The sequence below is a fragment of the Candoia aspera genome, chromosome 1 (genome assembly GCF_035149785.1).
Source record: "Candoia aspera isolate rCanAsp1 chromosome 1, rCanAsp1.hap2, whole genome shotgun sequence".
Lineage (NCBI taxonomy): Eukaryota > Metazoa > Chordata > Lepidosauria > Squamata > Boidae > Candoia > Candoia aspera.
The window spans coordinates 128716836-128732434 of NC_086153.1; the positions used below are offsets into that span (position 1 = coordinate 128716836).

General features: G+C 38.6%; 1 protein-coding gene across 1 annotated transcript in view; it reads left to right on the forward strand.

Moving 5' to 3' along the window:
* Positions 1 to 15599, forward strand: part of DST (dystonin) — a 353259-nt gene that overhangs the window by 129946 nt on the left and 207714 nt on the right. The window contains exon 9 of the mRNA XM_063313467.1: positions 9291 to 9457. Within this exon, the coding sequence (XP_063169537.1) occupies positions 9291 to 9457 (167 nt within the window). The remainder of the gene's footprint in view (positions 1 to 9290; positions 9458 to 15599) is intronic.

The window sequence follows — 15599 nt, forward strand, 5'->3', positions numbered from 1 at the left end:
ATCCCAAATGAGGTCCTTATCAGGCACTTCAGGAAAATAATCTTTTGTCTGATTTCCAGGTGAAGGTTAATTGATGGGGTGCAAGGAGAAATGGGATGAAGCTTGCCAGAGATACTTAGAGAGCAAACCGGGGCCATATGAAATCTGTGTTCCTTGGATTTCTTACTTGCTTTGTAATGTAAGAACTGAAAATTCTGTATATCACTGCTTATTGTTGATTAAAAAGTCAGTTCCAGTCTGATGGCCACTTATAATCTTATACTGGTTTACTTTTCACAGCTTAAAATATTACATTCAGGCTAATACCATTAATTTCCAGTTGGTGGGTAAGGACCGAAAATTCTTGACAGATTCATGCTGGCTACTTTAAATTGCTGGGTATCTCTGCTTATGTCCTCTGGCCAGATAGTTGTGTGTAGTTACTGATATGCAGAAGATTGATATTTTTTTTGTTTTCAAAAATGACCCAACCAGAAGATTTATGCTTCCCCACAAAGAGCAAACATATCAAATGTAAGGGGCCATCAGGATTCCATGTTTGTTTCCTAAGTTGTACATTGGAGTATTCCAGTTCTAATTACTTTGCTTCTTCTGGTTCTTTCTTCCTATGCATGTAACTCTTAAGGTGACAAAAATAAACATAAATAATATTTTGGGCTCCACTTTCACTCCACATGAATTTGATTTCCTAATGAAAGTTGTAAATTATGGTTGTTCTAGTAAGGAATGATTCAAACAACTTGTTGACCATATGGATGCTGACTATTCTTCTGACTGGGCTCTCACTATTATGGCAATCTTGTATTTACTATTTAACATTTGTTCAGGATATTGTGTATGAGAATTCTCTGCAGCATTGTGTGGTATACAGCTCATAATTAATTGTAGGTTGTTTGCTCATAAATACTGCTCATATTTCTTTGATTTACCATTCTTTACCTTTTTCTGTGCTCTGTAACACTGTTTACCTCAAAAAGGAACAGTGTGATGGGTACTTAAGTTTATATGTACGTATGTATAAAACTAGCTGGAGATCACAGACAACATGCAAAGAAAGAAAAGTTAGAAGACACAGGAGAAGTCTGCACAGAGATTTATAAATCAAATTCTTACAGATCCTCTAATATGATTTAATTCTATAAACTTCTTTGGTTTTGAGCAAGAAATTATTTTCTCTGCTCAATTTGTAGCTGTTTATGTCATTTCTTCATAAATATAAAATCCAGTAATTCTCTATGAAAAGGATGAGCTCACAGCAATTGAGTGTACTACACAACAGGGAGTTACAAGCCTCTGTAACCAGATTGCTTCAACAAAGGCAATGAGCTCTTAATTTGTCTTAAAAAGTAATCAAGAGTTCCCCAAATTTTTCTTGTTTTCAAGTCTAAAAAAGTGCCCATGAGTTCTTACATGCATGTGCATGACTCCAAGATGACAGGTATAAGAACTTCAGCTTTCTATGGTTTAATGAAATATGAGCAGTCAGATAAGAGAAAGGAAAAAGAAACATAGTTAAAAGTAGTTTACACCAACACCTTCCTTATGCCTTTCCATTCTGTTCTCATAAACCATTCTTGTTTTCACTATGTTCATATAGCACTTCATTCATTGCCTTTTGTTCTTTAACTTCTCACCTGTCTATTCATGGATTTCATCAACTTGATCCAACTATTACTTTCTCAGTCTTCCTTTTCCCCTTGACCCATTCACTCTTCCTTCATATATTGTGTGGTTTGTTCCTCATTTATACTCTCTATATGACCAAACCAATTCAGTGTTCTTCTTTTGTACTGGTCACTCAAGTTTTTATTCAATCCACATTCATTCAACACCCATTCGTTCTTATATCTAGCTCTACCTGTTTTATCATACACAGTTAGCTACCCCATTTTGCTGCATTCAACTTACTGTTACGTTTCTCCTGACATGCCCCAAACACACTCACATTATTCCATGCAAGTTAGGACCTCTAATCTAGAGAGTACCTTGCCAGGCAACATACTGTTGCCCAATCCATCAACAAGGAGGCATATGCAGTGTGCTGAAACACTCTCAGGATACAGCTAATTTTCCAAACCTCATATATGATGTTATTTTCTTGAGTAGCTTTGACCAAGGACAGTTATTAAAATATTTTTGTTTGAACTGTAGTACTTTCTTAATCCTCACAATTTTTATTCTTTTGAGGGAAAATTCTATTATCATCTCACATTATAACTGGTGACCAGATTTTATAAATTGTCTTTTGAATCAAGTCTTCATGCCTGGTGGAATTTGCTCTCAAATGCTGGTTAGAGAGTTTTAAACTGGTTTTGGCTTTTTGTTTCAGCTGGTAGTGAGATAAAGTTCAAATCTACACAAGGCTTTTTATTGCTAATATATGCTATGTTATTTCTGCAGAATGCTGTTGGCATTCCAGTTTAGTGCTGAGGCTGTGATGTTTGCTTAAGAGGATTGGTGGCCAGAAATAAGCCTTAGTGTCTAATCAGACACAGGCCCAGCCTGGGCAGAGTGCCACAACATTTATTACGTATGCATTTCTCATAAGCAAGATGGCTACATCCTGAGGATGGGGTTGCAGGCTAAAAGTTAGTCAGGCTATTAGCTGAAAGTCTGTATCTCTATCCGGAAATTATTTTTGCTCATGTCAGCCTAATGAAACAGCAGCATCTGTGTAGCTGTGAGACGCTCTGAACCAAATGGGGAATCTCTGTGGATGTGTCAGGACTGACAGAGAAGAAAAGAGTTTGGATCCTGCGAGAGCTCCTTTAAGTCCTCCAAAAGAGTCTTCTGGAAAAAAGTTCTTAAGGAGAAGTTCACGAAGGAAGCAGGATGAAAAACCCACTGAAAAGAGTAAAGAAAAAAGTGGAAAAGAGCAAAGCAAAACAAAGAATTCTACAGAGGGAGCAAAATATTCCAGGGAAGTGCCACTGGATAAGTCCGCTGCACAGAAGACTCTGGTGGAAAGAACTGATCTGCTTGTGAGTAGCAAAGTTGCGGTTGATCTTCTTAAAGCAGAGCTATTGACTGAGGCCATCTGTGATCCGTGCACCAGAGATGCTGCTTATAAAGGAAGTGTTGGTAAGGCAGAAGTAAAAGGAAAAATATTGCTGAAAGAAATAGGGATAAATCCAGAAAAAGAGAAGGAATGTTTTTGTGATGGGATCCCAAGACAGTTAGCATTTCAGAAAAATGGAGAACTGGTTCATTTGAAAAAAGAGTGTAATTCAAGCAAACAGTGTGGAGAAAATGCATTAAACAAAGATCATTTTAGAACTGTGGGGGATGCATCAGAATGGAAAAACAAATACAGTTTGCATCATTTGGAACTTCACACTCAGAGATGTCCACAACAAATGTTCTGTAATTCTGAATCTTTGCCTTTTTCAGTGGAAAATGCAGCTTATACCATTTTACACAACAGGAACAAGGTAAATATTCTACAGAATTAACACAGTATAAATTGACAGGCAAAAGTAGAAAAGAACAAAGACTTGAGGAGTATTTAATTTGGGTTAGCAAAACATATGTTGGCTCTTGCATACTGAACATTCCATCAAATTATGAATCATAACTGTAGTGTTTTGCTGAGATTTGGGACAACAGTTCCATTGCTTTTTTATTTTGAAAAATGACATAAAATGAATAATTTTGAGAAGAGCCCTCTTAAAAATATTTACCTCTGTTATACCTGGGATATCTTTCAGCTGAGTTCTTTGCAGTGAGCTGATTGGATGCATTGTTTTACGTAAGGGTGAGTACAGTGCAAAAGATGTACATTCCAAATTTGTGTAAGTTTCAGCTTAGAGGGGATTTTGGCTATGCTGTTATTATCATTCCCATTAAGCTTCATCACTTCATATGAAAGTAGAGTAGCAGGCAGGGCTTGCTGTCATACATAACTTATACGTGAAAGAAAGACTAGGGTTTTGGTTCCCAAGATAAATGTTTAAATGAGAGTTTTTTGTTAAATTTGCCAACAGTATGCTAATAGAATAAGTTTTTTTCCTCTCTGTCAGACTTCCATTTGTGGGATAATACAAAGCGCAGGCTTTTCTTCCTTTGTGGTACATCACCATTTTTTCTTCAAATGTGCTCATTCAATTATTCCTGTATTGTTAGCCTTTATACACATTTTTTTACACTGTATTAAATATACTTCCTGTATTAAATGTACTTCATTACATGTATCTAATTCCAAGGTGGGAAATACCCCTGTTCTTGTATGGACATAACCAAAAGAAAAAAGAAAAAAAACACCCACTTTTTCAGTAATACACATTTCTGTGTTTCAGACTATATATCTCTTTTAGCATGGTCTTTTCCTCCAAGGTAAATATCTTGGGCCTTGGCCTTTCTAAAGAATAGTAAATGGCCATTCCTTCTGAACTTTGCTCAGAAGAACTGAGCTGAATCTTTTCCATGTGACTTAATCCTTAACCTTTGAATCCTGTCTCAGTTGGCAGCAGTAAATTAGTGCATCGTTTATGATGGACTGATCAAATAGCAAAGATTTATTACCCTGTTTAAACTACCCTTCAGATACCTCTGGGTTGCAAAACACTTCCTGAATGTTTGTCCCTTCTCAACAGTGTCTATTAGGAACTTGTACAGTATTTTACTGCAAGTGAGAGAAACATGCTTTTTTTATTCTTTTGCTTCAGGATATGTCAGGATGGATTATAAAATTAAAATCACAGAATGTAAAGGTTGGAAGGAATTTTGGAGATCACAAAGTCCACTGTCCTGCCCAGCATCCCCAGTGGGTGGCCTTCTAGTTTCTGTTTAAACACCTCTGCAAATGAGAGTCCATCACTTCCCAAAGCAGTCTGCTGCACTGTTGAACAGCTATTGCCATTAGGAAATTTTTCTCTGTGTTTAAGAGCTTTCTGTATGACAGTGCTACACAATGTATGAGTTATTATTGCTGTCCTTAAGGTTATAATTTAATCACATGCCTCCCAGATTTCCATGGGAAAAAATTCAACATTTCAAGTAGCTTATCGGAATCATGCTTGTTGAAAGAACAGGATCCTTTTCAAATCCCTCTCATAGGCCTAGCTCCCAATAAGTAAGCTAGGAGAAAGATTACCTTAAAGAATCAGAAAGAATTTTATAAAGGATTGTCTGCGCAGCAGAATTAATTTTCAGTTTTATTGTTGTGAGGTTTGAAGAGTTGAGGAAGGGGAGAGAGTTAGCTCAAGCAATCCTGTATATCAGCAGAAAGCAGGGGCTTTATTTAAATTTTCTAATCTAACCAATTGTTCAAAGACATATTTCCTTCTCTCCCATAGGTCTGTGGGACTGGAGAGGAAGGGGAAAGAAAAGCTAGGCTTTAATTCCTCACCCAGCTTCCCTCCCCTAGCTCGGAGCATTGTTTTGGACAGATAATGATTTGCAAAGATGTAAGAATTCTAGAGGTAGAAAGAGAGTAATGGCTTTTCTTCCTGTGAAGCAAAATGGTATAATGTGATTCTCTCACATTTCCATTTGCTGTTTGTCAGTGGTGGAAGACCTGGCTCTGGTTACACAAGGTTCAGATGATCATATCCTCCACTGAATGAAAGAAGATAAAAGATGACCCCTGTGCATTGAAGACTAGGTGTCAGGGAAAAGGGTAGTTTAGAGACATATGGAGGTGCAGTCCACTTTGTGAGTCTGGGCTTGGAACCTTAGTAAATCTTTAGCAACTGCAATTTAAAATAAGATTTTGTTCTCCTTCACTTTGTTTGTGTTGCTGGCACATGCCATTTCTATGAGTCAGTGCAGATGTAACTGACAGTCCTGAGAATTCTGCTGCCTCCAAAAAAGTCCCTTTTGGAGAGGAGGCGAATGTGCTCTCGTTCTGCTGTGTTGTTTCCAATGTACACAGTTGTTGAAAGTCATTCAGCTTTAAAGTAGGCCAAAGGTTTAATCTATTTCTTATTGCATTGAGCAGTAAAGAAGCTTAATTCTTTCAGTTCAGTTTTTGTCAGAACATGGGAAAATTTTGCTGTTAATTATATTGAAAAGTATAAATGAAAGTGTGTATACCTTCTTGTAGAATACACATGTGGTCTAGTTGAGTACATTGTTTTAATAAGCTCTCCTAAAGTATAACTTTAGGCATCTCTAATCTTGGCGTTTCAGTGCTTTTGATTTTGAAAGTGTTAATGTTCAAGGGATTTTAATTTCCATTGATTTATATGGCTAAGGGGGCTGATAGGAGATTAGGAAGAACACTACAATATTAATTGCTGGCTTTCTTTGGTGAATGTATAGATAGGAGTGTAACATGCTGACATTCAGATGAAAACTGTTTTCTTTTTGTTTTGGTGCTTTCAAGTCATTTTTGACTCCACACAATTGCCTAGACAACTCCCTGCAATTTTCTTGGCAAGATTTCAGTACAGGTAGTCCTTGATTTATGACAGTTGGGACCGGAATTTCCATTGCTTAGTGATGTGGTCGTAAAGCGAGACATCACCTGACCGCATTGCTTAGCGACCACAATCCTGGCACTTCCAGTTGCCATCGTTAACTGAGAATCACAGGTTGTTATGCAAGTACCCACCCCAATCCAAGCCATTCCAAGCTTGGTCCGTCCTAGCCCTGAGCCTCATTAAGGTAAGGGATGGACTGCAACTCTCCCCACCCACCTGTCTCCCCCCATCTCTGCCCTTTTGACCGTCTTGCACCCTGCCTTGCAGGGTGGCAAGCAGCCTGAGAACCGTGGGGCTCTGGGGCTGCTTGCCATGCCCTGGGAAGCCGCAGCCGCCCCAGCCCAGTCCCAGCTGCAGTTGCCACCCTGCACTTTGAGACCCCTGTCATCCTGCGCTCCACCACCCCAGCTGACCTTTGCTGTCTTCTTGCTCCCGCTGCTGATGAGATGTGCCCGACCTGGTTGCCAGGCTTTGTGCTGCAAAAAAAGAAAAGAAAAGCCCAAAACAGCCCCTGAGCCGCAGCATGCCAAAAAGCCCCTTTCCCTTCCCTGCTTTTGGCTTTTTCTTTTTTTTGAAATGCGAAGCCCTGCCCTGCCCAGAAGTTTTTTGCAAAGGGTGGTGGAGTGCAGGGCGGCAAAATGGCATAGATGGGGGGAGATAGGCGGGTGGGGGAATTGAAGCGTCCCTGCAGTCATAAGTGTGGGCAGGCTGCCAAGCACCCGAATTTTGATCACGTGACTGTGGGGGCACTGCAATGGCTGTAACTTTGGGCATGGGTCATAAGTCCCTTCGTTCAGTGCTGTTGTAACCTCAAATGGTTGCTGAACGAATGGTCGTAACCCTAGGACTACTGTAGCTGTTTGCCCTTGCCTGCTTCCTAGGGCTGAGAGAGAGTGACTGACCCAGGGTCCCCCAGCTGGCTTCGTGCCTAAGGTGGGACTAGAACTCATGGTCTCCCAGTTTCTGGCCTGGTGCCTTAACTTCAAACTGGCTCTCCAAAACTAATTCAGACATCCTCTTTTTGATCATTCTTCCTACGGCAAAGATTGCGTATTTCCAAATACAAGATGTGGAGTGTGGGAGATGAAGGGATTTTTGTTGTTGTTGTTCACTTTTGATGTTTATCAGAACTTATATCTCCCTGTACATATAAAAGTAAAAGTAAACCTCCTTTAAGGGATGTTTGACTTCTGATGACTTACACATACAACCATCTTGGCATCAGTCCAGAAATGATTTGCCCTTGTCTTTTTCTGGGTTGCTTTTGCAATTTGTCAGTTCTAGCCTTCAACCCTAAATTTCTAAGTAATCTTCCACCCAAGTAATAACCAAATCTGATCTGAGATCGACTAGTCATCTAAGTACTGTCACTTAGCAAATAAAAAGGTAAAACTTAAAAAATATTCTAATCTAAATTTCCTCCCGCTCTGTGAGCCTCTGCAGGCAGGAAGGCTTTGAAGTGGTCTGATTGTCCAACAAGAAATCCTCTTGAATATTTTAAAGTAGTAAAATCTCTTCAGACAAATGAACCATTTCTTAGCTACATATTTTAGAATCTCTTCTTCTTTCATCTTCAAAGAACTTCATTTCAACCATAGAAATTAATGAAATTCTCCCACTATCATCTAAAGGTTCTATAACAACATTAGTGGTGAGGGGTAGGGGTAGCGGTTCACCCTGGCTTTTCTAACAGGACAGAAAATTACCACCCAATTTTTTTTTCTACTTTCTATTAACACATGATGTTGGCATTGTTCCTATTGCCTTGCTCTCACAAGATAACATTCCAGTCAATTCTTTAGGCCTACTGCTGCTTGTTATTGTTTGCTCTTATGCTCTAATGTATTTTACCTTAATTATTCTCTTAAATTAAGGGTCCCAACAGTATGAGGATTTCATTGTGCTTTCCATCTAATGAGTCATCAGCTTAGGGTCCATATGGTAATAATAATGATAATAATAATTAATGTGCCACTCAATTCCCAGTGACTTCTGGTGGCACAGGCCACCCAGGGATAGGTCTGAACTAGTACATTTCCCTAGTATACCATTCCTTGTTTAGTGACTACCTCAGTTACTGACCATTTACAAATACAACAGTAATAAATGGTAATAAAAAAATCATTTTTTGACCAATGCGTGCATTTATGACAAATTTAGTGCGCCTGACAACAACACAAGCCAGATTGAGAGTAACGCTGGCATAGCTGTACAAGAGAACTTTATCTGAATGAGTCGGCAGCAACCAGTAACCTTCACAGTGTCTCTGTCTCTGTCTCTGTCTCTGTCTCTGTCTCTGTCTCTCTCTCTCTCTTGTGCTTAATGACCTGGTTGCTGGAATGGAATTTTGTTGCTAAACGAGGAGAGTGTGTCTGTGGTTGAGTAGAGGCATTTGAATAAATTTAGCAACATTACAGGACTTCCTGCTGAGGTATCTGTGCTATTTGGAGATTTTGCCCAAAAAGACCAAGATTGCACTTGGACTTCACTTGACAGTTTCAGCAGTAATGATGGAGAGTAATAATAGTAGAGTGGGAAAAACATGAGGTACTGTCATGAGCACTGATGGTGAGCAGGAGGGGGCCCCTATCCAGGGGGGAAACGCATGCGTAGTAGAGAGAATTTGAGCTGTCATTCAAAGATACATGGAACAGACCCACCTTGACTTTTGGAGTTTATCTATATGGGTTTTCTCACGCTTCTTCAGTTTGGTAGGATTTTCTGTCTACTGTAGCAGTAATAAAACACTAGAGACCTATTCCTCGTCTCAGCGTGGTTCCTGCTTGTCAGGACAGGTACAGCTGATTGTATTGCTATTAGTAATTTTATTCTCTATTAATTTGATTGATTTATCCTATTTTCACACAGATTTCTGATATCCATGTTACTGGAGAGTCAGAGGATATGTCTGCTAAAGAGCGATTGCTTCTTTGGACACAACAGATAACAGAAGGTTATTCTGGAATTCGTTGTGAAAATTTCACTACTTGTTGGCGAGATGGGAAATTGTTTAATGCCATCATTCATAAATACAGGTATTTGCACTTTTGTTAAGAATGTATGTGGAGTTAATTATTCTGAGGAATTAGAAATTTGCAAAGATTTATCATTGCAACCTGAGGTCTGTTTGGTAAAGTATGCGTTCTCTGACTGCTTACATTATAGCTGGTTAGAAAATGGTTTTCTTTTTGAATCAAGGAGGTAATTGTCAGGGTAACTTGCGAAGAAAACCACGCTGAGTTGGAGTTTGCAACTCTAGTTCCATTTATTGTTTCTACCGTATACGGTATCTTGCCAAACTAAAGGTTCCTTAACTGAGCTAAAGGGAAAAATACTCTTGGGAATCTAAGGCAGGGCTAGTCTAACTTTCTTCCTCGCCCCCCCAACACTCTCCAAGCTGTAAGAACGTTTATCAGCCTGGAATGTGCTCTCTTCTCTCCAAGCTCTCCTCAGGGACACATTCCATCACATCAGTCTTCTTCAGGTCTGTGATGTTGTATCTCATGGGTTACATTATTTAGAATTTGCCTTCCTGGACCTTGATATTATTGTCCAAACTTGGGTCGAAGACTCAGCAAAAAATATCTAAAATTGTATAATGTGGAGATATTTGACTCATTTTAATGACCATCTGGGGCAGAAGACATCTGTTACACCTAAATGTCCATTAAATAAGAAAGTATGACATAGCAGTGATTTACTGTTTTTACTGATATTTATGTTAACTGCTTTGTTTATACTATTTGAGATGCAGAGAAAATTGTCTGTTGTTTCGGAGTGTGTGTGTCTGGATAGAAGTTCGGTCTGTTGCATTCAACATCTGCTAAATATGGGTGAATTGAATCAAGGTTTCACTGTAGTTTGTTTCTTAAGAAACTCAGATTTCAATTTTATTTATGCATTTTTAAAGCAAGATTCAGTGTCTTTAGAGGTATGTTTGAGAATTTTTGAGCAATGTCTGATGAAATCTCAGAAGCCAGAGGGGCAGCTAAAAGAATGTTCAGTAGTTGAGAACATTGGGTTGTCAGGATCAAGTGACCTCTAAAAATCTTTTTTGTGGTTTTTAATAGGGATAAACATAGCTCCCGGTTAAAGATTGTCCTTTATGGGAACTGAAGACATTCCTTGAAGCTGGGATCACAGTAGCTCTTTCCTCGTCATCAGATGACAGGATAACAGAGATCATGTTCCCAGATGTGAGAAACTTTTAAAATACTGGTAGCTTGCTAAGTGTTTTGGTATGGGGGAACAAGCAGCCAACACTTTTTTTTTATAATGAATGGAAGAAGCAGAAGAGTTGAAACAAGTTAACATTTATGGATCTCTACATGACTTTCTCTTTGTCCTTGTAATGGTTGCTTTGCAGAAGAACTGCAAGACTTGGCATTTAAGTTTAGACTATGAATGAATTAAGTTTGCCTCATATGTGTTTAATGCATTAGATAGTGGATCTTTGAATAAATGTGTTCTTCATTTAGCCTGTCTTTTTTCATTCTGATTTTTCTGTATATATTTAGATTACATATATAAAAAGTATATAAGACCTTCCAGAAAACTGTTATATGATAGTGGGGCTATTTTTATTGCTTAAGCCAACAGAAGTTCCTTCCTGAACTAGTTATTTATTTTATCTCCCTGATTGATTGTAGTAAAGTTACTGATTTGATAAAGGCAGGATAGAAATTTACACCAAATGTTTTAGGGAAAATTAAGTCACTGGTAGAACAGCAACCGTAAATTATCAAATTGCTACCATACATCATGTATGTTTTTTATCTAGGGAGAAGGTTTTATGGTACTATCTGAAGTTCAGCCTAAGTGACAGTAAGCAGACATCACTGTGTCACTTAGCCCTGATAGTATAAGCAACAGCAGCACCTCCACACCTGAAGTAAGGGAAATCTTTTATAAAAGGTTGGAGTTTGAAAAAAGCCTGTAACCTGTCTCAGAAACTGGAAGTCGCAGAGTTCCATAATATTTTTGCATAAGCACAAGGAGCAACAAAGTCTTGTGGCTGACTGGTGGTAGGACAAAAGAACATGTAAGAGTTATATGATTAACTAGACAACTCATGACCTGTTGGGTCATTGTTTCAGATATATTTCCTTACCAGATTCCTCAGTGTCTTCAACATTCTAATGTACTCCCTTCACTGGAAAAGTTCTTAAAAAATCAGGGAGACATTCAGAGATGTATCTGCCTTGAAAATAGCCAATGTTGAACTGTATAGCCCAGTCAAACATCAGGAGTTGACCACAGGAAATGTTTTATGACATTTTGTATTATGTCATAAAATGTTTTATGATAATTTTTATGTCATAAGATGTCAGGCCTAGCCCAAGAACAATGGCAAGTCAGTGTATTCCAAAGTTCAGTTCTTTATTGCTTTCACCATACAGACAGACTCTTGCCATACTAAAGCTATCCTAACTAACCTAAGTGGATATAACCTAGGAGACTCTAGGGCAGGGCTACTCTAACTCTCTTTGACTCTCTGCCAAGGCTCTCTAGACTCTGAGTCCTCTTATCTCCTTGGAATGCGCGCTCTCTTTTCTGAGAACCAGTGGCAGCCTCGAAATCCACCACATAAAATGTTTTATAAAATTTGCCTGAGTTCAATTCCATGGGAGTCATGGTACCCAGATTTTGGACGTATTCTGTAAGTTAGCCCAGTTGAGGTACCATGGTTCAAAAATTGTTGCCCTACAACACACCATTTCGCCCAGTTAAAGGTTTCAGATACAAGAGTTTTAGATATATGTATACCTGGCTATGATATACATTCAAAAATATAAGAAGGTTGCACAACAAGACAAAAATAGTTAAAAGATGCCAATTTTTATTGTCAGAATGAAGTGGGGAGTATCAAAAGTGCATCAAGCCCAAGTAGATGTAGTTGGGCAGTGACTAAAGTGGTTTCGATATGGTAAGACATTTATAAGCTGTCGCTTTGGGTGTTCTGGTATTGGAATCAGGTAATGGCTGTATCTGTGCCTGTTGAACTGGAGCAGCAGGTTATTGGTAGCATTCAATTCAATCATTTTATGTAATTTTGTTTGGGTGCGGTGTTACAATTCTGTCCTATCCTAAATCCTTGATTGAGATGGAGTAGGAAAAGACAAAATGCAGCTTCCTTCCAAAAATGTTAAAATGCATTTCTGTGTGAGCTTTTTCCTTTGTTTTGTCATTTTAATTTACATTCTTGAAGAGCAAATACAATCTTATGTATGTTTCCTCAGAAATCAGTGAGATTGTAGGACTGCATCCTGATGTTTTAAAAAGATTACAAAATAAATTAAACTAGGGTAAAGCTTCTAGAATTGACAATAACTAGAAGGTCATTTTAATGTTTGTATATAATTTGTTGACACAACTTGGATTCCTCTTAGGAATGTGTGTACTCTAAAGATAATGATCCCATTTCAACATAGTATTCAGTGAAATTAAAGTAAGGAGCTGTGCTACTACATTGTAACAAAATACAAAAAGACCATATAGCTTCAGGCAGCATACAATTTTAATCAAGCAAAACGTTATTGTACCTCGCTCTGAATTCCTTTATCTTGTTGTTTCAATTCAAATCATCCTGGTATTGAAGAGCAAATTCAATTGTATGGGTGTCTCCTCAGAAATAAGTGAGATTATTTCTTGGTAAATGTGTATAGAACTGCCAGCATACAGAAAATGTTTGCAGAAGATATTTGAGTACAACCGAGAAAAATTAGGTAAGCTCCACCTACACGAATACAGGCATGAATCACAGAATGTTGGTTATTGACTTTCATTGGGACCTTGATTATTGGGAGGGGTGTTCCTCTGATCCTCTTAGAACTCATAAATACCATCAATTGTGGTAGCCTTCTGGATTGCTTGTGAAAAGTGGGAGTAGGGAACACAGTATTACAATGGTTCCATTCCTTCCTAAGTGGGCTGCCCTGTCAGCAGGGAGAGGGAAGACAGCTTGCATTAGTGGTCTCTCCCTTGTAGGGTAGGCAGGATTCATCTCTCTCTCCTTTGCTTTTTATCCTCTACATGAAGTAATTGGAAAAGATCGTTCCACCAGTTTGAGGTGAAGTGTTACCAGCTGATGTTTGCATCGACTATGCATCTACTCCTTAGACTGAACCAGATATGTGGAAGAAGTTTTGACTTGGTGTTTGTGAGAGACTGAATGGGAAGAAGCAAGCTGAATTTGAGTCCCCATATATCTAGTTTTCTGTCAGTTCCAGGTTGTGTCAGAACGAGGTTGCACTTCCCTGAAGGAGCAAATCCATGACTTGGGGGTTATCGTAGACTTAAGGCTGCCGCCAGATAGGCAGGTGAAGGTGATGTCTAAGAAGCCATTAAAGCATAAGAAGTGCCCTGCCCTTCTAGTCCAGCAGTCTGTTCTCACAGAAGCCAGCCAACTGTACAAGGAAGCCCACTAGTCTCCTAGCAGATGGTCTTCAGAAGCACTCACACTGCCATCAAGGCTAATAGCCATCAATCCCCATGACTTCCCTGAATTGGTCCAACCAAATTTGGCTTGTTCACCAGTGGTGCCCCTCTTGAAGTGAGAGGCCCATACAACAGTAACTCATGCCCTCATCAACTCTAGGATAGACTACTATTATGGGTTCTACAGGGTTCTGCCTCTGAAGGCTATTCTGAAGTTACAGTTAGTGTAAAATGAATTGTCCTCTACAACCATTTAACTCTGTGGATGCTGAATTATCTTCCAGTAGGTTTCTGAATACAATTCAAAGTGTTGATTTTGATCTACAAAGCACTTTTTGGCTTGGCTCCTAGATGTCTCCAGCACAGTCTTCTTTAAATAGAACAAACCAATTCTGTCTGCACGTCTAATGTAGGGATATTAAGGGTTCCCCCTATATATGAAGTTCGGGGGGGGGCAGGAGACAGGTGGGGTTTTTTTGGTGATAGCTCTGTCATTGGGCAAAAAAATTACACCAGAGATTTGACCAGCACCATCTGTGTTGGTTTTCAGAAAGTAGGTTAAGATAGAGCTTTTCTCCAGGGTGTTTAATTTTAGAGAACTGTTACTTGGCTTATAAATACTAGAATTGGTGATAGTTTTATCAGTTGATTAATTTTATCTCTTTGTTTTTACTGATATTTTAACTTTAATACTGGAAACCCTAGGAGTCTTTGAGAAGTTTAGTGGTATATAAAATTTGTAAATAAATACAATTAAAAGTTGGGCTCAAATAGAATAATGTTCTGGGCCCAGGCCCTGTACTCCTTTACTGATCTGCTCCTCCTTCAGCTTAGCAAAACAGAGCATTCACCCTTTTAAAATTTCCATATTTCTTCACAGCCATAATGGCTTAAAATTTGTTAAATAAATAAGTATTCATTTTGAAAAGATACATGCCAGTGTAACATTTCCAAATGCAATCAGTAATCGGGTGTGTGTATGTGTACAAATTAAATAAATAAATAAATTAGAATACCATCCTCATAGCCATGTTTATAATAAATATTGTTAATAGGGTGAGGGCATAGCAGTAGGTTGGATCCCCCCCCTCCAAAAAAAAGCATAAGGGTAAGGTAGTAAAAGAAAAAGCTAAGCTAAGAAGGATTGAATGCAGAAAAATACTATTACTCATACTTGAGCTTACTCACTATTCCTTTCACTTGAGGATGAAATCTGTATGCAGGAAATTTGAAGAGGTTTTATGTGCATTGTAGAAATGCACATATGCTCATGAATATGGAATGGCATATGTCTTGTTTACCCAGGAGAGCATTTCACCAGTTCTTGTGAAATGTTTGAGCCAGCAGTGAGGAAAACCATATGAAAACAATAAATACCAGCCATGAAAGTATTGGGTAGCAATTAAGAGAAAAGAAAATTGGAAGTGCACAGGCAAGAAGATATGTCTTATAATAAACTGGCTAGTAGCAAGCACACCTGGTCTATTGTGTACTAGACTTAGCTGGAGATTACAGGAAGGCTATTGAAGAAGGTGGGAATGTCATCTACAGTGGTAAACAAATAATAAAAACCCCAATTCAGAGATTGAGGATAGATTTGCAATTATATTGAGAAGATGAGAGATCAGTTCAAAGACTTTTGGCCACATTGAGAAGCTTTCTTTGGCTCTTTAAATCTAGCTTCCGATGAGAACCAGTAGCTCTCCCCCAAGTAGAGGAAGAGAAGCTATTCAGAAGTGC